The sequence below is a fragment of the Semicossyphus pulcher genome, unplaced genomic scaffold (assembly GCF_022749685.1).
Source record: "Semicossyphus pulcher isolate SPU_LCO1_2020_fin unplaced genomic scaffold, fSemPul1.0.p SCAF_20, whole genome shotgun sequence".
Lineage (NCBI taxonomy): Eukaryota > Metazoa > Chordata > Actinopteri > Labriformes > Labridae > Semicossyphus > Semicossyphus pulcher.
The window spans coordinates 22,126,679-22,152,135 of NW_027211694.1; the positions used below are offsets into that span (position 1 = coordinate 22,126,679).

The 25,457-nt window shown below is 45.2% G+C and overlaps 1 protein-coding gene across 3 annotated transcripts in view; it reads left to right on the forward strand.

Moving 5' to 3' along the window:
* Nucleotides 1-25,457, forward strand: part of scube1 (signal peptide, CUB domain, EGF-like 1) — a 119,291-nt gene that overhangs the window by 84,253 nt on the left and 9,581 nt on the right. For all 3 annotated transcript variants that reach the window (XM_069671069.1, XM_069671067.1, XM_069671068.1), the window contains 2 exons: nucleotides 18,559-18,681; nucleotides 25,075-25,191. In XM_069671069.1, coding sequence (XP_069527170.1) covers nucleotides 18,559-18,681; nucleotides 25,075-25,191 — 240 coding nt within the window. The remainder of the gene's footprint in view (nucleotides 1-18,558; nucleotides 18,682-25,074; nucleotides 25,192-25,457) is intronic.

Sequence of the window (25,457 nt, forward strand, 5' to 3'; positions counted from 1 at the left end):
CAGCGAGGGGGCTGTGAGAAGGAAGGAGGAGTGTGGTCACACGTGTAAGGATGTATGTACTCTACTCATATGCCCATATGTACAGTGAAAGAGTTAATGCTGAGAGTGGCTGTCAGAATGTCTTTCCAGTATCAGACATGAAGAACAAAGGTACAGTCCTTGTTTCCTGCAGACAGTTAAGCTAATATGCTGTCGGTATGACATCTGTCAAGTGCACGATTAACTCTGTTGGTCTTTGTGTGTTATTCCTCCACCGTGGACTTTGTTTCCCTTCACTTAAATTGTTATTTGTTTTGGGTTGGTGCTGATGGTTGGACCGTCCTTCAGCCGCTCTTCCTCTTTTCATGGATGGAGAAATGGAGTTGCGGGGGCACATGTAACGGCCATGGTCGAGGGACTATGAGAGCGGCTTGAGTCTAATGCTGTTAACTCTGAAACCTTGTGTGATGGAGCTTAATATATACACATTTAGATAGTTAAATTGTATAAAACCGTTTCTATGTGTGTGTTCTGGAGCATGTGGGTTTGCAGAATGAGTGTCAGGCATTTGAGAATGTGGCGTGTAGGTGTGTGAAGTCCTGGAGCCGGAGCTGTCTCGGGCCTGGCAGGCAGACGACGCGTCGGCAAACTTTGAGATGTTTGAACAGTGAGGCCCACGCTGGCCACTGTCTCTCTCTCTCTCTCATTCACTCCCTCTCTCTCTCCCTCTCTCTCTCTGTTCCACTCATGGCACACACTTACAAACAGCACCATCCAGCTGCAGACTCGCTACAAACAGCAATCGACCAACATATGTGCTCAACGGGAAAAAACTGTATCCCAATGTATTTTCCTTTTGTCGAGTAGGGTTGTATTAAAGCTCTGGCTACTTAGTCTAAATAAAATTGCTGTTTATAATTAAGCCAATACTTTTCAACAGCTCTTTGGTTTGAACAAAGTAACCAAGTCATACTTGAAAGCCTTTCTTTTTATTGCTCTACCCAATGATCTCTTTCTGGCCTACATCCATACAATCTTTTCCACTCCAGTCCAGTTGGTGGCAGTAATGCAACTCTAAGCTGCTTTGGTAATCCCCAATAAACTATACACTCTGTAATAAATGGGCGTAACCACTGTGACGCCACTCATTGGTTCACTGACGGCCTTTTTGGCAGAGTTAGCTGAGGTGGCATCCAGTAGAACCACCTGTCGCTCAAAGGACCAGGTCCCGAATTAAGCATAGATTTAAGCCTAAGAGTTATTTAAAGAATTCACCTTGCGTAGGTGTCTTGAATGTGGAAATAAGCTACCAAAACTGTTTTTGTACCAGGCTGTAAACATGTTTATTTCTGCAGTAAAGTTGGACATTTTAACATGGGGCTCTGTGGGGACTGACTTGACGTTGGCAGCCAGCCTCAAGTGGCCATTCGAGGAACTGCAGTTTTTTCAGCTTCAAAGGTTGCCTCCTGATTTAAGTGCACTTTTTTGTTGACTCATCCATTCATTCAAGTTACAATTGTTTGGCAAGTAGAGGGCTTTGTCTATGAACAGATGTCAGTTTGGGACTGATGCTGTGTTTTCTTCATTGGAAGACATATTGCAAATAAACCCAATGTCATTAGGCCAAATACTAGCAACATCGGCTGCTGACAGGCATGTAGCAGTGCCATTGCATGTTGGGAGAACATCTAGTCCACTGCCCTGATGTCAGGCTAAAGCCCGGCAGCATGTGCGAACACTTCCACTCCGTCTCCCCCGGTGATTTGTGGTCCTGACAGAACCCAGCATTTACAGTGGTGGAAAGATGAAAAGTTCCCCCTCTTTTCAGGCCTGAGTTGAGTGGAGAAGATGGATAGGAGTACAGTCCAGCTGTGCCCCGCCCACATAATTTGGCTGTGTATCAGCCCCCGGGCTTCATAAATCTCTAAGCGAGGATCAGTAGTGAGGGGAGCTGAAAGACACAGAGCAGGCAGCACACATCGATCAGTATCTATCAACCGGGCACCAAGCAAGAAAACACACACTCACACAAAACTTCTCTGTACACACACATTAGCGTGTTTGATGTCTGCAACATCACAGCTGCTGTTTGTAACTCAGCTAGACCCAGACCATGATATGCAGGAATTACTGACAAATATGGCCGTGGTGTGACATCACACATCAAAGATCTCCGACATGGGGGTTATCTGCTCAACTTCATCTTTTGAAATACCAGAGCTAGCCAATCAATCAACCGGCTACGTCTGGACGCTGTGTCGGATCTCAGGAGGAGTCAGGTTCAAGGAGTGGATTTTGCTTTGTTTCCCTGCCTGTTCACTTTGGGCATCCCAACACCCATTTCCCCAATCGGTGTGGATAATCTACACACCACACTATCAACAGTTTTTGTTGAGTTATGTCATTCTAATGCTCCTGCATTTTGCTGCTGTTTCCCATTCAGTCAATTCCATTCCATGTCCCATGATTTTTCATGAACTGCTTTCTCAGCAAGCCCACCCATGTGGGTCCCAAATGGGATACCCAAGTGACTCCAGCCACGTTTGTCCCCCTCTACATTGGTTAGCCCAGATGAGTTGATGAAGGCCCCTTAGTCTGCTCCATACAGGGCCCGCATTGGTAGAATTATCCCCACGCCTGTTGTCTAAATGGTCATGCCTATTTTAAGCTCATGTATAGCCCCAACATCCACCCATAAAAAACAACTCTGAGCCTATGTCCAGTTAACCAAGCACGCGATGGGCAAAAGCCAGATTAAACCATTAGAGTATAAGAAGGGGACATGGAGAGGAAGCAGCCAATGTGGGAGTGTCTTAGACCTGCATTATGGTCAACAGGGGGCACCTACACTGGCTGCATAAAGAGGCCTGATTGTTTTATAGTCCAGGAGAAAATGAGCCTACTTCTCACTTGATTTATTAACTCAGTAAACCTTTATAGTCTCAGTAAAAAGACGGTCGTTAATTGTCGGCAAGTACGTTTAGTTTAAAGCTAAGTCTGTGTTACGCTAGGCTTAACTAGCATCCTGATTAGTATTACACGTACCTTGAAATATGGACGCACCTCGCTGACGTAGCAAGCACCTGCTGATAACACAGGATTCGCTTATCCCTTGTTCCCTCCCTGCTCCACCATCCAAATATGGCTACCCCTGCCTCTTGATTGACAAAATGGAGACAGCCAAAATCCCGACCTTTAAGCTTCAAAAGGCAAGATCCACTTCCTTTATACAGTCCTTGGGTTAAACCCTGGACAGGCTGTCTGTCTATGATATGCATCAACACATTCACATTTAGAGCAGTTTCCCGTTCCCCTAAACTGCATGTGAATGTAGCGGAGAAGCTGCCAGCGTATCCAGTGTGTTTGCCTTCAGGTTTAGCTGGTAGTAACTATAAATGGCCGTTATCATCAGCTTCCCTTGTGCCTCAGTTTTAATTTTAGCACTGTCATGTTGTTGTCCAGCTGCTTCCTGCAGGACTGAGTTTGTTCTTTAGCTCCTTTGTTTATTGACGTGGCCTCAGTAGCCTGTGTGTCAGAGGCTTTCTGTAACCTTGGTAACAGCATGCATCGGCTGTTTGAGAGTTAACTAATCAATATCTTGTGCTAAAGCCGATACATGCGTGTTTATGTGTGTGTGTGTCGACTCCGGTGGCACGTGTAATCACAGTCATGTTAGCCTTGTATTGCAGTCAACAGAGTGGCATATAATTGCCGGCATTTAGCATTTTACTGAGCATAGCAGTTAGCGGCAGGATAAGTGCCACGCTGTGAGGTCGTCTCATCTAATGCGGCACTGTATTGCTTGATAGAGACAGACAGCTCTATCTCGACCTCTCTCTCTTCCTGTCTGTGTCTACCTCGTTCTAAAGCCAAGGGGATGTGCCCTGTCGTGCCTGTCTATCATAATCATTTCAATATAAACTATGTAGGGCATGTTTAAAACCCACCAGTCTGATAAACGCCCTTTCATCTGCGCTGACAGACGAGGCGGTTCAGCCTCTCACGATGACAGACACACCAACCCGAGGAGGCGTTCCATCACAGGCCTCTCGTGCCGACAACTGGCTGAGAGAGAGAGAGAGAGAGAGAGAGAGAGAGAGAGGGTGAGAGACAGAGGGGGAGAGGGGGAGAAGATATTTTCTGAACAGTTTCCAGATGTTTGATTAGAAGGTTCACTCTGGAGGTTGGATGAGTTACTGTATATGTGTGTGTGTGTCCTTATGCACGTCTGTTTTGTGGGTTAATTAACACACATTATGCATGTTAGTCTGTCTTTTGTGCACATGCAATTTCACAGTCGGTTGTGTATTCTGCGGATAGCGTGTGGTCGGTGTACTGTGTTGTACAGTGCACAGAGTGTATTGGCACCTGAGACACGTCCCCACTGGCCTGCATTCCTCCTCTACCTGAAAGGACCTGAAAACACACACACAAACACACACACACACACACACACAATCCGATCACACTCAGACATGGACGTGATCACATCCATTCACCAGCAAACTAGTAGGCTGACATCATAAACATTTATGCATTAAAACAAACGCACAGTTTTCTAGTCTCCTTCCAAGTTTCACATGATAAGACTCTAAAATAACCTCAAATAATAGAAATTAATGTCGTGTGTACGTTATTTATGAATGCATGAATGTGAGGGACGATACCTTCTCTTTTTGTTTCTTCTCTTACCTTTTAGCAAATTTGAAAGAAGCATGTTGATGTTCATGGACAGGATCTCAAGGCGGGTTGGGAGAGCGCTTGTTGAATATGATGTTGTCTTTTTGGCTCTACCAGACTGTGACCTCCAGCTCACACTGGTTTTCTGCCCAATGTGATTCAGCAGGAAGGAGAGTCATCAAATTCAGCTCGGGAGTCATGGTGCTGGTTCTGCCGGGAAACAGATGATCGGTATCTCCAGGTTAAAATGAGGCGTGAGATGTTGCAGCAAACAGTTTTGGTGAACATGGAGATAAGCCAAAACCCTCACCTACTGTATGGTCATGAGCTTTGCTACTGACCAAAAGAAATTCAGAACCTGCATTCAAGCATCTGAAATGAGGTTCCTCTCTTGAAAGAGCTCAGAGTAGAGCCGTTGCTCCTCTAAGTTGGAAGGAGCCACTTTCGGTGAGTTGGACATCTGATTAGGCTGCCTCCTCTGTTCCTCAATTTGGAGGTTTTCTGGTCATAGACAAGTATTAGGAAACCGGAAGGTAGACCCCGAACATGATGGTGGATTTGCATATCTCATCTACCCTGGGAACCCCTTGGGATCCCCTACTAGGAGGAGTTGAAAAACTGGAGAGAAGGAAGTCTGGAATACTTTGCTTAACATGTTATCACTAAGGGTGCATTCAGACCTGAACGCTTTGGTCCGGACTTTCGAGCTTTACTCTGGAACCACCGGACCATGGTCCGCCAGAGAAGACGGGAGTCGGTCCGTTTCCAAATGAACCACGATCTGGTTCGATTCAGGTGTGAACATAATCGGACTTAAAGTGGGACGAGGAAATAGAAAAATGGGCTCAGCAAACAATTTCACAAATGCTTGTGGAAGAACACGGAAGTATTCAAACAGTGAAAAACTGAAGGAGAACGAGCTGATCGAGCTGTGGAACAATGTCGGATTAAACTCCGACAACAATACGTTAAGTCTGCGATTCTCTCTCTTCTTGTATTCTCTCTCTTTGTTTGCTTAAGGGAGTTTCCCAAGTGGAAATTCTGACCAATCAGAAAGCAGTTTACTCGCGCATCAAAACGTTGAACGTGTGAACACAAACCAAACTCGAGGCAAAATGAAACTTAGTAACAATTTGGCCTTTGATCCGGATCAAACAAACGGACTTGAAAACACCCTAAGACCCAAACTGATTTACTGGAGAGAAGGGATGGATGGATGGATGGATGGATAAACGGGTGGATGGATGGATGGATAAATGGGTGGATGGATAGATGGATAAACGGGTGGATGGATGGATGGATGGATGGATAAACGGGTGGATGGATGGATGGATAGATGGATGGATAAACGGGTGGATGGATGGATGGATGGATAGATGGATGGATAGATGGATGATGGATGGATGGCTTGATGGATGGATGGATGGATGGATAAACGGGTGGATGGATGGATGGATGGATGGATGGATAAACGGGTGGATGGATGGATGGATGAATGGTTAAACGGGTGGATGGATGGATGGATGAATGGATGGATGGATGGATGAATGGATGGATAGATGGATGGATGGATGGATAAACAGGTGGATGGATGGATGGATGGATGGATGGATGGATGGATGGATGGATGAATGGATAAATGGGTGGATGGATGGATGGATGGATGAATGGATAAACGGGTGGATGGATGGATGGATGGATGAATGGATGAATGGATAAACAGATTGATGGATAAACGGATGAATGGATTGATAAACGGATGGATGGATAAACGGATGGATGGATAGATGGATAAACGGATGGATAAACGGATGGATGGATGGATGGATGGATGGATGGATAAACGGGTGGATAAACGGATAGATGGATGGATGGATGGATGGATGGATAAACGGGTGGATGGATAGATGGATGGATGGATAGATGGATAAACGGATGGATAAACGGATAGATGGATGGATGGATGGATGGATGGATGGATGGATAAACGGATGGATGGATGGATGGATGGATGGATGGATGGATGGATAAACGGATGGATGGATGGATAAACGGGTGGATGGATGGATGGATGGATGGATGGATAAACGGATAGATGGATGGATGGATAAACGGGTGGATGGATGGATGGATGGATGTAAATTTGCTCTCATTGAAGCTCTTTCTGTAAATCTGCGTTTTATGAAACCCTCCAGACTTGGAGAGATAATTCTTGTGTGTTGCTGAAATGTCTCTTTGTAGTACGTTTGTAAGGAGTCAGAGATCTACACTTGTCTTTGCTCTCACCAAGTCACAGAGCTGTGGTCTCCATCACCTTACGTGACTGCAGCATGGCCGGCAGGGCCTGTTCTGGCCCAACCGGGCCCCGATCACTGGCTGTTTTATTGTTGTGTAAAACTGAGAGTTTCCCTTGGCCCACATGCACCGCTGGAGTGTTTGTTATTAAACTAAGTTGAGCGCCGGGGTCGTTTAATACCTGAATAAATATATGCTACCTCCCGGCCTGATGTCTGTCCTCTCCACCAGCAACACCCTAAGCAGAAAACCAACTCTCTCCAGGAAAACTAGATCCCCTGTACTCAGTCCCTAATTATTTGTAGAGGTTTGGGTTTCTGCAAATGTATTCAGTTTAATTGCTTTTCACTGCAAATATTTGGTAAAACTATATTTGGTAAAACTCTCCACTATGTGCAGCTCGTACCCTGGAGGTACGAGCTGCACATTCCTACAAGCAAGTCTAAATGCGGTTCAAGTGACAACGCAAGAGTTTTGTTCTTGGGTCGGTTTGTTTCGGTTCACATCTCAGTGTTTCTCTCAGAGGCAGACAGGCGAGCCTCTTACATAACAGCCTGACCCTGGGATTGACCTCTGGATTCAGTCGCTCCACCCCCATCAACGGCAGTTGGTTTAAGCTGCAGTGCTAATCAATCAGATCGGTGGGGGGGTCTTTATCAGGCAGCTGAGCCCCACAGCAGCATTGTGGTCTCTTCTGGAGTCGGGTTTCTTATTCCAAACACTGGACTTCTCAAACACAGCCCGAGGCTCACAGAGGAGTAGGCAGGGGGGTGGAGCGCTTGTTTCCTTTGGCCCAGGTGGATGTTAGCGAGCCTTCTCATTTGGCCCTCAGCCTGCTCCGTGGCCAGAACAGAGTATACTTCCAAAGGATCTACCATGGGGAGAAAAATACATTCCTTAAGGTTACCGTACAACCAGTAGATTCAATTAAATTCCTTTGTAAAGGAGGCCTATTGTTACTGAAATGTTAAAAAGTGTGAGAATAGGTTTGTACTAACTCCAGACGACAGCTGACAGATATATCTGCTGCTGCTTCTCCTGAGCTGAACACTGTCACAGCTCCTGACAAGACTCAATCAATTGTGTTAGTGTTTCATCAATTGACTAGGATTCACATGCAAGACTTTTCTTTGCTTTTCCTGACAGTGTGACAGACAGTATGACTGCACATGAACAGTATGTTTGATTCCCTAGCTGTGATGCAGCCGTGTGTTGACAATCTCACAAGCCATCAAATATGGACTCACGAGGAGTGATCCTTTCGGGGCAGTGGCCGATATTTTCAGGGCTTCCGGTGGATGGAGTGGATATCCGGGCCAAGGCCTCCTTGTCATGCACTCACTGATATTTACAGCCCAACTTGTGATGCAAGCAGTGTGTTGAAGTTGAGAGACAGATGCAGAACGAGATGCACTCATATGCAGATATCTGAATAAAAAGCTGAATAAGTGTCAGAGTACAACTGCAAGCTCTGGGTTTGCATTTTGTCCAATGCGGTCTGCCACTTCTGCTCTTCACTCGTACTGTTTTCCTGCCAACAACCAGAAGCCTCGACTACTTCTTGGGCAACAAACCGACTCCAAAATGTTGATCAACTCCCCCCGAGCGAAGTGTCCCCATAGTGGTCCACCTTCAGCCTACCGACGCCGAGCCTGTCCGCCATATACGCAGCCAGCCCCAGGATAAGACTCCCTTAACTTCAGGCAGCAGGAACTCGTGGGTGGGTGGAAACCCACCTTTGTATCAGGTCTATTGACTTTAACCCCCCCGAGATCTTCATTAGTCCAATATAACAGCCTCGCTGTGAGCAGCTCCTAGCTTTTCTCCTGCATAATTTATCTTCAGTGATGTATATGACTGTTGTTAATACTAGATATTCTCTTTATTATGATTTTCCACTATTATTCTATTTATTTACTTATTTATTTATCCATTTCTTTATCAGATACCATGTTGATATCGATTCTTTGTGTCCTTTTACTTTCTAACTACCACCCAGCTAAGGAGTCAGTGGGTTAAGATGGGACTGGATGGGAAGGGAGCTAATTAAGGGAAAGGGATAAGGGGTTAGAATTGAATAGAACTTTATTGTCACCCGTGTCGGAAAACTGTCCTCAGCTCATCAGAAAGAAGGACAATTAACAGGACAAACAGAAGTTGTCACACTGTACATAAAATAATCTAACATGTGTCAGTGCCTGTGTCAATGTTAATCACTTGGAAGAATTCAGGATGTCGATTAAGGATGTTTGTTCCATTTGTGATGTTTAGTGGTAAGCGCTGTCGCCTCACAGTTAGAAGGTTCCTGCTTCGAGTCTGCATGTTCTCCCCGTGCATGCGTGGGTTTCCTCCGGGTACTCCGGCTTCCTTCCACGGTCCAAAGACATGCTCGTTAGGTTCAGTGGTGACTCTAAAATTGGCCGTAGGTGTGAGTATTAGCGTGAAATGTGTCAGCCTTGTGGATGACTGCCGATCAGACCAGGGTGCACCCTGCCTCTCGCCCAATGACAGCTGGGATTGGCTCTAGCCCCCCCGCGACCCTGAACAGGATAAGCGGTATAGATAACGGATGGATGGATGTTTTGCCCAAGTTTGCACTAAATTTGGACGGGAACATGACTCCTTCCTCGCTGAGGTCATGACGTTTAGCCAAATAGCACTCCAGCACTCGCAGCTGAGCATGTAAGACTTTTAATGATGCACAGCAGCAGAAGGAAACGGACGCGTTTAAGCCCCACATGACATCTTTGCGACCTATAAACATGGTCAGAAGCCCGGTTGAGGACCTCTGATGTTATTGCATGAACAGGCCATTTATGTTGAGTGATACAAACACAAAGGCAAATGTGAGTAACTGCTTCGACTATGAAACGAATTAGACCAGCAGTGGTGCGTACACAGAGCAGGGTTCATAAAATACGATGTTGTATTTCATGTGTTCAACGTCCTTTAACTACATTCACAACATGTTCTTCAACATTTTTAACTTTCCATTCAGAGTCTCCGAACTTTCATCAGCCATGTTCAATTGGAAACACACGACCTCTGCCAGCTTTTTTATGTCTTTATTTTGGTCGTTAAATTGCTCTTAAATCCGATTCCGGGTAGTTTTAAAAAGGCCCTAAACAGCACTAAAGTCTGCTCGCTGAAACCTGCAAATGATGTGTCACATGCAGGCGGGAGCTGTCTGTCACCGAGAGGTCTGAAATGTCTGGTGGAGCTGCGCGAGCCTCACAGAGACACACAGCTCTCAGCAAAGGATGAAAGTATTGATCGAAGGCCGGAGGGAGATATTGATCGTCTAGAGTAAATGTCAGAGACGGATCCCAGGAGGCAGAGCGTGTATGTGTTTGTGTGTGTGTGGAAACGCGACTGCATGTGCGAGCCTTGTGTGGTGAAAGTGACAAACGCCTCCTGTCTCGTGAGGGCGGACGGACGAGGTTTGTGGAGTGAGAGACGTGACATCACTGGTGTGAGCTTTGTGCACATTTGTATGTTTGTGTGCATGCTTTTTGTGATTGTTGGAGATGAGCAGACAATGTTCTCAGAGTGATTCATATTATGTTGCTCCCCACGTGCAGTCCTACATACAGTGTTAATTAGTTAATTAGGAGCGTCCTTCAGGCTCAGCCTCTAGCACTCCAGATGTTGGTGCATCATGACAAGGTGCCCGCTCATGTGAACACACTGTGCTTATTCATGGTTTTATTCTTCTCCTGCCTACACTCTCGTACAGACAAAGGCAGCCGTACATTTATAACCGTGCTCGGCTCTGTGGATGTCAGTGTCGGTCGTTCGATCAGTCAGAAGTTTGGTCCTTCTGACACTTTGGTCCAGGCTGAAATATCTCAACAACCGTCAGATGAATTCCCACGTTTATTTCAGATATTCATGATGCACAGAGGTTAAAGGTTAACATTTGTTGTACATATTTTGGGTCTAAATGAGAAGTGTGCACAAAGGGTTTTGAACCGAATCAATGGGGCCAAATGTGCCCGATCAAAGTACGTGTCATTATTGCCGACAACAATGATAGAGCAATTTCAAGAGCAATAGAACCACTGAAATCAGCCTGAGAGGTCTTAATACTCAGTCAAGTTTTTGTTCTCTTTAAAAGTAGGGCAAGTAGGGAATTTATTTTGGATTCACTTTCTGTAATATATGTTGGGCGATGTCCAGAACTACGTGTGGCACAGTGAAAGTGCAATCAGAGTCTTTAGGTTACCACACTGTAAAAACAGTGATGAAAGTGACAGAGAGTTATAGAAACAGACGCCAAGTGACCTTTAGCAAGGCAGCACAACTCTAGTCTGTTGGCTGCTCAGACACAAGCTTAAGTTAGCAAGTTAGCCCCACAAGAGAGGCAGAGAAAGGTAATTTGAAAGGGTTAGCGATAACAACAATCTCCCTAAAGCTGGAGATATACTTGCTTTTTACTACTCGTTCGCATGTTTAGACGTCTATTTGGAGCGTCGGCTGTGCACATCCTCACAAATTAATGCTAGGCATACACGAGATGCAGTCTGCACATGAGCAGTAGGGGCAGTGTAGAGGCAGAGGGGATGTGACAGGGTCAACACGACAGAAAGGGACAATGATGGCAGAAAGTTCTGAAGGCAAGCTGATAGACTTGCTGATAGAGTCCACAATGATCCACATCTGTATGATGTGTCGTTGCCGCTGCACAGAGACAAACATGCCTGTCAAACAGCTGCAGACAGATAAGTTCTGTTTTAGAAGTCGGCGTGGAAACCTGCAAAACGAAATGGGAACAAGTCCGGGACCGTTACGTCCGTGCACGGAGGAACATGTTGGAGAGACGGAGCGGGGACGGTGCCGACGGTGAGTTCTGTCCACCGGTCATTACTGAGAATTCAGGATGAACATCACAGTAACGTCCTTGAGTGTCTCCATGTCTGTTGTTTCCATCCTGCACATACAGTAGTTGCATACAGCCTGAGCTCTCTGCTGCGCCCTCTAGAGGTATCCTGCAGTAATACATGTAGTGCAGAGACAAGTATGTGAACAATTACGTTCTAACGCAGACGGGTGTGTACCCCAACGCTCTCTTGGGCTCGCCCTGCAACAGTAGCGGAGAGGCAGTGCACGTTCATGTGTTTGGGGGAGGGGCCTTGGCATTTTTTGTTGGGATACTTTAGAAATCCAGCTAACCTTTCAGAGCTGATTCACATCCTCCAAGATGAACTGGATCTGATGTTGCTAGAAAACTGCCCGACAGCGGCTCCTCCTTTTAGGTAAGAAAATAATTTACAGGACTGTCTGAATACTGAATAAAGGAAGATGAAACACCAGAAAAATAACTTTCTCAGCATTGCCACACACGCAGGCCACCCTCCACTCTCTCCTCACCCACTCTCCTGACGCGCCTTTATCTGTCCTCTCTCTCCTCTTCAAACTTTATCATTTCAAGATGTTCCGAGGCTTAATGTATTTATTTAAGCTCAAAGCTTATTTAAGCTCCATTAAAGGCAATTATATCCCCTGTTATAAGGCTCAGCCGTCCCTAGAGTGGCCATTAAGTGTGGGTAGATGCAGTGGTTCTGCCAGTGTTTGTGGCTGCCAGGATAATTACCGAGCTGTGTCTGTCTGTGTTGGGTAGACCCAGAGTGGTATCCGCTGGTTTTACATAGGCATTAGAGCGGAGACGGCGTGGGCAGAGGGTGTGTGTGTTACTGTTTGTGTTTCTCAGTTTGTCTTTTTGCAAACACGCCTGATTGGAGAATCAAGATTTCCTCCGTTTTCAAGCCACTCTTCTTGTGGTTTCTCATCATGCTGCTTTAAAGTATCCATTTAAAATTCACCAGATTCAGTAACTACAATAATACACTTTTGTGGGATTGAAAATATTTGTGGTTTAGGTCATCAAGTGTAAACACTGTGTGTAACCTGAAGGGTTACACACAGTAACCATCCCTCCTGCTGTCTCACAGATAGAGACAAGATCCTCTAAGTTTCTGATTGATAGACAGAGAGAGACCTCTTGGTAAAGGATTTAGATTTACCCCTTTCCCACCAAAATTAGCGCAGGTTTTTCAGACCCGGGAAGACCCGATTGTCTCTTTTCCCATTGCCAGTGGAGTATACTCCTGTCGCTGTCTTTTCTGCTGCGTCACCGTCTGACGTCACAAACGCGCCGGAAACCTGACACCTTATTTCATCTTCCCCTCGGATCAGAAGAACCTCTCTCACCTCGCTGTCTTGCCAGTGTTGCTAGATCTTGCACTACGCGACAGTGGCCGGAACTTCAATGCACGTCATAGCGAGGGGGCGGAGATTAGCGTGGCCACCTGGGTTTTGCCGAGGCGATCATTACCTGGGTCTACTGCAGAGTCATTTGACCCGGGTCTGAATGCTGATTGTAACCTTTCCCTTTAAGCAAAAAAGCCGGGTGTTAGCGGGTTTTTTGACCAGTGGGAAAGCGGCTAAAGACATTAAACTTTACTCTCTTCAAAACCACCTGACTCCATTGACAAAAGCAGTAATTTTCCATTGCAGAATGCAGGAGTTCCTGGTCCATCGAAGCTTCAATCCGTTGGTTTGTTTGTCTTATTGTGTGACATTGGGAGCTAAATGATGAGTTCAGATCTGGCACCATGTTTGTACAACGCCCAGTAACAAATAAATACACTGATTGAGGCAGCCGTAGAACAGTGTGTTCTGTGAGGTAAAATTACTATTTTTGTGAATGGAGTTTGGTTGCTTTGAAGCTAAATGTGTAACGTCTGTTTGTGGTTAAAACAATCATCTTCCTCTGTAACAGAAAGGTCGATCTCTGTAGGGATCCTTCTGTTAGGTTCTCAGACACGTAGAATAACAGTCTCAGCCTGTCGGGGCAAAAACAAGAACTTTTAGAGGGGGCACTTTGTCGGGCACATTTGCCCCCTGGGAACACGTTGCAGTCACTACAGCCAGATTTGTTGCTGCTGTCTGAAGCAATGTACTGGAGTTACTCCAAAACTTTTGAACCTATTAGTCATTTACACCCATAAAAATGTTATATAGGACCCGGGTTTAAAGACCAGAAGCCTCTTTTAATGCTTCTCTCCAAGTATGACATCAGCTTTTTGAACGTCAGACAGACACAACTTGAATGCCCTTACCTGTCCCGCTCTCCTTAAAAAACCCCGAAGCCCCGTTCTCCTCCCGCCAGCCACGGGGAAATCCGTTTCAGCGGAGCCAGATGGAGGGACAATCCCTTTAAAAACCGCTGACAGGGCACAGCGGGACCGTTTACAGTTTACTACATTTGTACCGCGGCGCGCGGCCAGCTCGTTGTGGATTCCTGTCTCGGCTCCATATTTAGATGAAGAGTTCATTCAGCAGAAGCTCCCTGAGGATACGGAGCAAGAGGATCAGGCGAGGGAGGCTCGAGTCTGCCCTGATGGAAAAACACAGTGGTGGCTGAGTTACTGGCTGTTTTATAAGGGCTCCTATCACGCTACACTGAGGGCCATTTGAGAGTGTGTGTTGACTGGACCTCTGTGTGCTCTCGCCACCTCCTCTTGACCCTGTTAATAGCTGGGTGTGAATTGATCAAGCTGCTGCATACTAATAGATTCAATATGTGCTGCATTAGTTTAGCCTTTCAAGCCGGTTCAGCTCATGGCCTTGCAGCTACAAACACCTGATCATCTCCGGCTTGGGAAGGCGTTATTTCAAGGATGCTCTACAATAAATAATTTACAACTTCCCTCCTTTACTGTCAAATCAACAGAACATCTAAATCCACTGAAATCACACGTATAGGCAGACTTCAGAAGCATGCCAAGACACAGAGATCAAAATATTGCAGCCCAGAGTCTGACTGTTAAATCTCCCCCAAAGAGCAATTATCCAATCACAGCTTGGCATGTAACTAGGAATGACAGGCCTGTCAGGCTTTTGATTTCTCCCACTGATGGATTATAAGATCTGGATGGAGGACAACATGGTGCCCAGTCAGTCACCTGAATGAAAATTGCTCACTGAGCAGATGCGCCAAAAAGTTATCTAGCTTCTGGCTTTGTGCTGTGCAGCTCGCTGCAGACGCTCATCTGTTCTTCTGCCTGATCTGCTGAAATATTACGAGTAATATTCGTCTTTGTCATTTCAGGTGTCTTGTCAACAGCTTTATGGGCGTCTTTCTCTGTATAGTGGAGGTCTACAAGGAAATGGGTTTTGCAACAGTAGATTTTCTTCGTGCGAGCAGCCAGTAACACATTTTTAGGAAGCAGAGTGACTGTCATGGATGTTTAAGGAAAACCAGATACAAATTTGGACGCGGTGTCTTTTCTATGAAAGATGCTCAGTGGTGCAGGCAGCCAGAAAAGATGGACTAAATAGCCAAACTTCAGATAGCAAAGGTCCACACCTACCAACCCCCGTGGACCTGATGCATGATACAGAGGAAGTTAACTCTGGATTCAATCGATTGTCCCGTAGACTCTATAAAAAGATGGACGACATGACGGCGCCCTAAAAGTGAAGCCAAAACATTTCGAGCGCCCCCTGCTGACTGGCTGCAGTACAGCCTATAAAGCCCGACAAGTTTACTTTTAATTAGTTAATTGATGCTGAAAAAAATTATGATTGACAGCTCTGTTGACAAATCGGGCTCCTGCAGCTTATCTGTTCCTGAGTAGCAGAGTAGAGGAGGAACGGCGAGAGGAGACGTAACTAAAACAATCACCACAGTCAGTGAAGTTTCCATACCTGTGAACGTTAACCTCAGACCGACACAGAGAAGCTGTTCTGCTGTTAAACACGCCGGCGTGCGGGATCCTTGCTGTTTTTTCGGTAAGTTAAGTTTGTGTTTTGGTTAGCGGAAGTGGTCGATCCCTCCTGCGCAACTCTGGCTCCAAATAACGTCACCATCGCAAGATGGCAGCGCCTATCACGGGGGCTATTTTGCTATCACTTTCATACAATGAGAGCAGATGGAGACACGTCGTCCATCTATATATACAGTCATTGGATTGTCCTAGTTCCTGTCAATCAAAGAGTCTTTGATATACGGTTTCTTTAGCGTGTCCAGCTATTGGCTCTATGATGACAATGTTTCGGAGTAAATTACGTTAATTAGCTTCTTGTCTTCATTACAAATGGATGAGTTTGGAGAGGAATACCCAGGTGTACGGTTGCCTCATACATCCTCATTAAAAAAGCCTTTACTCTGGTAATGTTGCACTAAAATGCTAACTGATTGAGCTAACGTTAGCTTGTTGACTGCAGCTCATAAAATCTTCCAACAACACTGATGATCTCTGCTGCAAAATGAAAGGCCGCCTGTTTAACACACAGATGCTTGTTTTTAAGTCCATCAGACTTTTATGCTAACTGCATGTGTGTTCTTTGAGATCAGATATGTTGACGGACATTTAGCAGCAGCTGCTAACGGGGGCTGGGTCTGCTTTCAGCCTTCCCTTAGCAAAGAGACGAGCATCCAGGATTCGTACTCTGAGCAGAAGCTCGTATCAGCAAATTAAACATGAACATGATTAAACAAGTTCTCCCTGCTCTCAAGTGTTACTTTCCCATCTCCTCTTCCTTCTGTGTTTTCTCCCTTCATCATGTTTTAGCTCCCACTCTTTCCCTTTCTCCTCTATTTGGAGTCTTGCTCGACTTATTTGCCAGCTCAAGGGCTTAGGTGTTAATACCTCACAGTTTTCATCACTTAGAGTGCCAATCAAATAGGGCTTAGCCTGTGTAATCTGCCAGACTATTGTCCCCTCTCTCTGCTCCTCCTCCTCCTCCATCCTTACCACCTTCAACTTCTTAACCTTTCCTAGCCTGATGTCTCCTACTCTTCCCTGACGCACAGACCTTCCTGATGCACATGCTATAAATAGGAAATTAGTAGTAGAAAAATGCACACAGATCATTAAAAATAAGTTGCAGACATGACCGTGCAGTTTGGGTTCATGTGAGGGCACCGTGCTGGAGGAGGCTCGAGGTCGGATGGTTTGGTTTGTGAAAACAGATCTGACAGCAGGTTTGCAGTTGGCACTGAACGCGCAGCCTCGGGGCCGACTGCGTTCGCCTCATTATTGTTGTAGAATCTGAGCCTCTGGATCGCTGCTCCACACCTGGACCGGAGCTCAGGTATCCAGGCTCTATTCTGCAGGGATTCAGCCGCGATTTCTCCCAGGAGCACAGGACGTTTGTTTAGGACCAGTATGAATGTTGTTCCCAGCATCCACACACTCTCTCACACAGGGTTTCATCATGATGAAATTCTTAAAACTAAACCCCCACTAGTTTTAGACATGACCCTCATTTCCACAAATACCTACCACACACAACAGGACTTCGAACACTCTCTCACATCTGAAGACATTATCGGCACATACTATAAGACTTTGCAAACACTGGGTATCTTTCTGAGTCACTACTGACAAGACTACAACCAGATTCATGTGGGGAACATTTCCAGTCGTGCCCCTGGTGGTAAATTACAGAGGAAAAACGAACAATGGAGCAGAAACAGAAGCAGCTTTTGGCCACAGCTGCTCTTATGTCTGCGGTGTTTTGTGTTATCTGCAGTGACAGCTGTATTGTTAGCTGTGTTAGCATTACCAAACTCCATTCGGTCCGCAGAGTCCGTTTCACCTTTAAGAAGAAGCTAAAGACCCAGACCCAGTGTCCGGTCGCACTTGAAGCTGTTTGTTGGCTCTTCCTGACGTCGTTCCCTCCTGCCTCGATCGTTGCTCGGTTGTATTAACTCTCAGATGTACGTCGCTTTGGACAAAGCGTCCCCTCCATGTTTACTTAGTATGTTTCTGCTCCCTGTCTGGTGCTGGGGAGAGCGCTCCTATTGGTTTTTGATGATTTTGACATCATTGAACTTCACTATTGGCACAAGCCAACTTCAGATGATATCAACCATGTTTGATTTTACCGTTATGGCAAGATGAGGAAAGGCTTGACACATTCCGCTCATATTGAGTTTATGATCAGGTCGACTGGAGCTCCACAACTCCGGCAAAGCTCTCGTGATTTTTTTGTGACATTGGAAAATATCTAACAGTTAAATTGCTTGAAAGGACAGCATTAGTTTGTAGATGCACATGCAGGTTTAAGGTGTAAAACATGTTGGATACAAAGACACGTCCATCAGTGTTTCCTCCTCTCATCATTTTCTTTAATCTCCTAAATCTCCAAAGGTCAGGTGTTTCTGTTTTTGAAGTAAATAAAAAAGGACAATTTGTAGATTTGATCAGATTTGAAGAGGAAACGATGATACTAACTACCTTAGTAACCACCATAACTACCTTTTTTGGCCGTATTATCCCTCCAAAAAGACGGGGCTTACTTCTGAATAATAGTCTCCTGCTCTCTGAGTTCTCTCCCAGCAGCCAGACTCCATTAGTTCCAGGTAACCAGCGTATCATAGGATGAGACGGTGGGATCCCTGCAGTTCAACCTGCAGAGTCTGATCCAGGCTGCAGGCTGGAGTTAAACAAGTATAACACTTAATGTCCCACACAGCATGATGAAACAGAACCTTATCTGGAAGTCGAATCGAATCTGCTAATCATGGGTGGAGCTTTAAGACAAACGTGTGCCTTCACTGACGACCTCTCTGTTTTATCACTCTCCACACAGACATCGACGAGTGTCAGGAGAACAACGGCGGCTGCGACCACTTCTGCAGGAACACGGTCGGCTCCTTCGAGTGCAGCTGCCAGAAAGGACACAAGCTGCTCACTGATGAACGCACGTGCCAAGGTCAGTGAGTGACAGCTGTCAATCACACACATCCTCACAGTGTCAGCAGAGTGTCGCCCATCAGTCTGAGGTTACAGACACCGAGGGCTTCAGCGATGTGTGCTGCACTAAGCTTTGACTCGACACTCCAAGAGCTCTAATTTAATATGTTTTCTCACCAAGGAGAAGGACGCTGTAGAACCGCCCTGTGGGTCCCCAACACCTTTATTTTCACTTTAATTCTATTCATAAATAACACGATGACAGAACAGATTCTCGTCTGGCTTTCACGCTCTTTTCTGTAATAAAACATCTAAACGCAAAAGTGCTTTCAAAGGGGCACCGAGGACGGGATGTATCCCTAATGTGTCTCTGATTTGTTTCTCATTAGAGAGTAGAAGTCTTGTTTTTACTAAAACATTAAATTTTTATAAATTAATAAATTAAAGTGAACATTAGTCTGGTTTTAAATGATCTCAGTGTGAATGGTAAATCCTCAGTGAGTGCTGACAGGGAAACTGAGTTGACCTGCTCAATGAGCCCTGTCAGCAGTGCCTACATGTACCAGGATGCATTGCATGTGAGCAACCATGGTCTCCCATAGATAGACGCACGGACGGACGGACGGACGGACGGACTACTGTACTTTATTGATCCCAAACTGGGGAATGGTGGTGTTACAGCAGCAAGTGATCAAAGCGAATGCAGCACCACTCTGAAGCATTAACCTCTGGTTTGAATAATGTGGCCGAATATCCAGTCAGACAAAGAACTGTAAAGTGTACCCTCATCCACAACATAACCACGACGGAGTATTAGAGCCTTGATTAAAAAAACTCAGCTGGAGGAGAAGAGTTTGAAAGTCAGAGATTACATTTGCAAATTTGTGACTTTATTTTGCAAGAACAAATGTATGCAGATGAATCCTCTCTGGACAGCCACCCAAGCGCGGAACGCTCTTAATAGAGTCGTCAGCCACAACCATGTGGCCGAAGACAAACAGGTGAATCGAGACGGAGGGGGCCGTGAACCCCGACCTACTCTTTGGGGGGGTCGCGGCTCAAAAAAGGTTTTTTTTTTATGGCTTTATAATCTCAAAATTGTCTCGTTTTTCTCTGATTATTACTCTCCTCCTCGCAGTCTTCCATAACTCATATTTCAGGATGCCATTTTTACTGTTTGTAGTTTTTTAGCTCGTTTGCATGACGAGTGAAGATGCAGAGTATCTTCAGATGAAACAGCCTGTAGTTCTTCAGACCCAACGCTGGAGGCCGTCGAGCTGCACCCCAGAGAACATCCTCAACAACTGCATATTAACCTGAATGCAAATACAGATACAGTAAAAATCTGTGTAATTTCCCTTTAAAAATAAACAGTAAAGTATACGTACTCTGAAGAACTCTTGGTGGATGTTGGAGTGCTACGTGTGTGCGCTCTGTTAGCCGTTTAAACACACACAAGAAGGAGCCATACGGCACTGATGGCAGGGACGTCGATATGTGAAAGAGGAACTCGAGCCTCAGAGAAAGTGTGGGTCTCTGCTGGAGTCAGATGAGGAGATCAATATGAATTTGATCTCTGGTCCAGTCCGGCGGTACAGAACATCCTGCAGGACATTAGTCCAGAGAAAACACACACTTTCCATGGAGCCCGGCGCTCGCAGTCCTTGTGTTACGCTCGGCTAATTTCCCCTCGGACCTACTTGGCTTACAGAGGAGAGACGTGTATCGATCAGCTCGTTATATGTTTCCATAAATGTTTATTTAACGTGTGACTCTGAATGTGTGTAAATGCATGAAACAGTGAAGTATGCACAGTCATCTCTTCCTGAACATATCCTCCACAGTTTGTCTGAAGCAGCGCTCTTCCTCTGCAGGGCGTGTAGTGTAAATATAAACGTCTCCTTGTGATCAGCGGTTACGTCGAGACGTCTAAAGGCAGATTCTTGCTAACAAGTCGTAGCACGCGAGGCGGGAGAGCTGACAAACACAAAATGATTTTTATTAACAACAAAACCCGGAGGTGCTTCTGTCCCCGGCCCAAACCCACCACACAGTGTGCACTCGTGTGTGTGTGTGTGTGTGTGTGTGTGTGTGTTGGATTAACTGTGCATCAGCAGTGGTGCCTATAATAAGTGGAGCCTTTAATAATGTGGTGTTGAGTGTTGCGAGCCACATCACAGCATCAGTGCCTATTTCTGACACACCTTTGCCACAGCGCCATGCCAGCCAGATCTGCAGCTTCGACGTGAACTTCAAGTGAAATATCAGATTTAATTCGTCTGTTGTTTCTCCGCCTGTGAGCGTCTCCAGAGAAAACAGCTCCTGGTGACACGCTGTTGAGCGTCTGCCAGAGCCGGCCGAGAAACAGAGAGAGCAGAGAGTTTAATCGTTTAGTTTCATGAGCGGTTCTCACAGATGAATGCTGCGTTTCAAAATGTTCAGAAAGGCAGAGAGACGCAGAGAAAGGCTGAGAAATGTCAGAAGTCACTGTTAAAACATCTCATAGTCACAGAAGGTAAAGGCACGCACGCTCATCCCTCAATTTAAAGTGCAAATACTTTCATTTAAATAAAATACTCTGGTTAAATTAGAACTACTGAAGTACAAGTGAAAACATTACAGGCTTTGAAATGTACTCGCTGCTTAAATTAGGGCTGCAACTAACGACTACTTTGATAGTCGACTAGTCATTGATTATTGAAACAATTAATCGACTGATTGGATAATAAATTGCACAATGACTTAATGGCTTAATGACAACAACAGACAAAGTGCTGATTTAAAAAATACATCAAATCAAGGACACAACTCCATCGTGCCTTGCTCGCTCGTCACCGACGTGCTCCCGTGATGTGACAGATCCTGCAGGCGATCCTTTTCTCTGCAGCGTTGAGGCTGAAATGCTCACAGACTTCACAAGTTTCAGGATGCGAAGGCGTTTCATCGGCCGCTGACATTTTGCTGTGTTTGGTTTATCTGTCGCTTCTCGGTCGCTGTTTTGCTGCACAGCTCTCAGCAGAGATATTCAGGATGTGAGATGGCTCACCTCTCAGCAAACTCAGATCCAAAATGTCCGCGCACAGCATGAAAAATACGCTTGATGAAGTAACCGACTAATTTTCACCATTCAATTCGTTGGCAATTATTTTTGTAGATTTTTGTTGACGATGTTGACTTATCGTTGCACCCCTGAGATAAATGTTAAATAGTCTCCCTCTGAGGGACATTTCCTCCTGGCTGTCTCTTTGCAACATTGACTGAACATTACCTCTCTTACATTTTAATCATTTTAACTTAAAAAAAAAAATAATAATACTGAGATAATAATGATCATTAACTTTGCTCCAGTGTATAAATCGATTGGATGGTGAATGTCGTGCAGCTCTGAATCAGCTCAGATGTCAGCTGCAGCGTCTGTTTCACTTTTAGTTGTGAACATAAAAAGCACAAGATGCTTCTTCTCCTCGTTCGCATTTTCCTGTTTAGTCCTTTTCGTATTTTATGTGACCCTTTGCACCATTTTTGAGATTTTGGGAAGGTGACACAAGATGCAAAATACATTTTCTCACTTTAAGTTCAAGCTGCCTTCAAATTTTAAGTTGACTGAATTTAAAGTCATAATCTTGAAGTTCTCTTTGGCGACACCTGTGGTGATAAACGGTAATTGCAGGAGCACACGTCCCAGGTATCCAGACAGTGCTGCATGTGTGACGTCCACGGTCGGCTCCAGTTATAACTCTTGATTTTCCTGGCTGACGGTCGCTTTCCTTTTCAGACTGTTTGCTTCATCTGAGCGTCGAGTTTGTTTCTTCTTCTTTGGATTTTCACTTCTTGTTGAAGTTGTATCTGTAGTCATCCATCTTTTCTTTGTTTGTTCAGCCATAGGAGATTACTGTTTACTCGCTACACTGGCAGAGAGCGGAAAAGCAGCCGCTTAGCTCCGCCTACCCTGTCTGGCAGACCAACCACTGCTGGCTGATGGAAAACGCGTCACTAACTGGGCACCACTGTAATTCTGCAAATGCAGAGGCTTTCATCAGTGGGCCATCGGTTCAGTCACCATTGTGTTCCCTCATTCGGTGATAGTTAGAGACTTAACAGACATTTATTTAAATGAAAATCTAATGTGTAAAAATAGGACTAAGGTATTCCCCTTTAAATAGAATCTGAAGTGGATCAGTCGTGTTTAAATCAGTCCGGTGAGAGCACTCATGTTTGTCCGTCTGCATCAGTAAAGTAAAGGTCAGGGGGATGAGTGGTTTACAGACATTACAATCTTAATGGGTCATTTATGGACAAACACAGGCTGCTCACTGAGGACTACAGAGGCTGCCTCATTCATCACAGCCGACGTTATAGTAAACAAATACGTGAGCTGCTCTCGAAACTCAAACAAGAGCTCGCTCTGACATCCGGAGAAACTTCACAGTCAGCGTTACGTCAAAGTCGTTCGTGTGTGTGTGTGTGTGTGTGTGTGTGTGTGTGTGTGTGTTTATGTATAATTGTCCAGCTCCAAATATTATTAACCTATCAGGAATGGAGGCCAGCGTTTCAGGCTCACCTGGTTTATTTCAGGCTGTCCTGCCGGGGCTTTGCAGCAGCTAAAAATACGACACGTTATAATGGAGTTTGTCATGTGGAGGAAGCAGTAAAGGCCTGCATGTTGGCTCAGTAAATACCGCAGGAAGCTGACCATGTGAGGAAACACAGGCAGAGTTTATAGCAACGGCACACAGAAGCCGTCTGCAGCCGTTTCATGTGTTTGTGTTTATAAATGTTGGATTTGTTCCAGTAAATTGTTTCAGCCAGCAGCAGAAATACAGGCTGTAATATCGGCATCTTTCAGGACGAATCGATCTGATCAAAGTGCATCCACTAAAAGTTCTTGTTGTTTCCACTGACAGGCTCAGATTGTTATTCTAAGTGTTAACAACATTACAGAAAGGATCCCTACAGAGACAGACCTTCCTGTTTAGTGTAGGATGTGTTATTTCAACTAGAAACAGCCGTTACAGTGCTCTCCTTAAAGCCACCAGACTCCATTCACAAAACCAGTCATTTTACTGCATCACATTACGGGAGTGTCTGATCTACTGCTGCCTCACTCGGCTACTTTGTTTGTGTTGTTGTGTGACTTTGTGCTTTAAATGGTTAGTTCAGATCCAACACAGTATTTGTGCAACACAATAACACCATACAAACAATAACCAATGGAGGCAGCAGTAGATCAGCAACTCCCATGTTCTGTGAGGTAAAATTACTGTCTTAATTAATGGAGTCTGGTTGCTTTGAAACGAGCGATGTAACGTCTGTTTCTGGTTAAAAAAAGGGATTTTACCTCAACATATGAGATCTATAAGTGTGGGAATCCTTTCTGTTATATAGTCAGACACTTATAATAACAGTCAGTGGAATGAACAAGATCTTTAAGTGGACGTACTTTCATCAGGCAGGTGAACGATCCTAATCTTTAGTCTAACTCCAAAAGACTTTCAATGCAACCAATAACATCTCTGTGTGAGGCCTTTCATGCCTGATAAACTTCCAGCTCTCTGCCCTTTGTTCCGAGTTTGTACCGCAGGATGTTTGTTAAATGTTTGGAGTCAGCAGGTTTATTTTAGCCCAAGGAGACGTTATACAGGTGTTTTCTTAAAGTTATAATCTGGAAGATTTTCATGTAAATAAATGTCTGATAAGTCTCTATCTATCGTCTAATGAGGTAACACAATGGTGACTGAGCCTGAGCACTGATGAAAGCCTTTGCATTTGCAGTATTACAGCAGCGCCCAGTTAGTGACACGTTTTCCATCAGCCAGCAGTGGTTGGTCTGCCAGAGAGGGTAGGCGGAGCTAAGCAGCTGCTTTTCCGCTCTCTGCAAGTGTTGCGAGTAAACAGTAATCTACTATGGCTGAACAAACAAAGAAAAGATGGATGACTACAGATACAACTTCAACAAGAAGTGAAAATCCAAAGAAGAAGAAACAAACTCGACGCTCAGATGAAGCAAACAGTCTGAAAAGGAAAGCGACCGTCAGCCAGGAAAATCAAGAGTTACAACCGGAGCCAACCGTGGACGTCACACATGCAGCACTGTCTGGATATCTGGGGAGTGTGCTCCAGCAATTACCAACTATCGCCATAGGTGCCGCCAAAGACAACGAAACTGAGATCTTGGAGATTATAACTTTAAGATGAATAGTTCTACCCATGATGGAGAATCAAGGAAATTTCCCTTTAAAGATGTTTATTATTAATGTCCACTGAATGCTGGCTGCAACAGACATCCCTGTTTTAATTTAAATGTGAGTGAACAGAAGCCTCTGCAGTCACTAATGTCCACGTTTCCTGTTGCTTAGAGCTCCAGTTATCTCCAGTTATCTCCACTTATCGTGTGTCTCTGTGTTCTCCTCAGACATCGACGAGTGCTCCTTCGAGAGAACCTGCGACCACACCTGCATCAACTACCCCGGCAGCTTCGAGTGCTTGTGCAACAAGGGATACATCCTGTACGGCCTCACTCACTGCGGAGGTGAGACTCTGAGCCACCTGGACCTGTGTGTGTGTGTGTGTGTGTGACAGAGGGGATAAAATGTGTGTTTGTGTGTATGCATCTGAAAGGGAAATGCTTTTCAGAGTGTGAAGGTGAGGGGGTCACTGAGCGTGTGCAGACGGCTGCAGCTGAAAGCACTCTCACACCTCACTTCCCCTGAATAACATCACCCTGAGCGAGAGCGCATGCATCTCTGTGTGTATACAGTATACGCATGTGTGCGTGTGTCGGTATGTCTGCTTGCC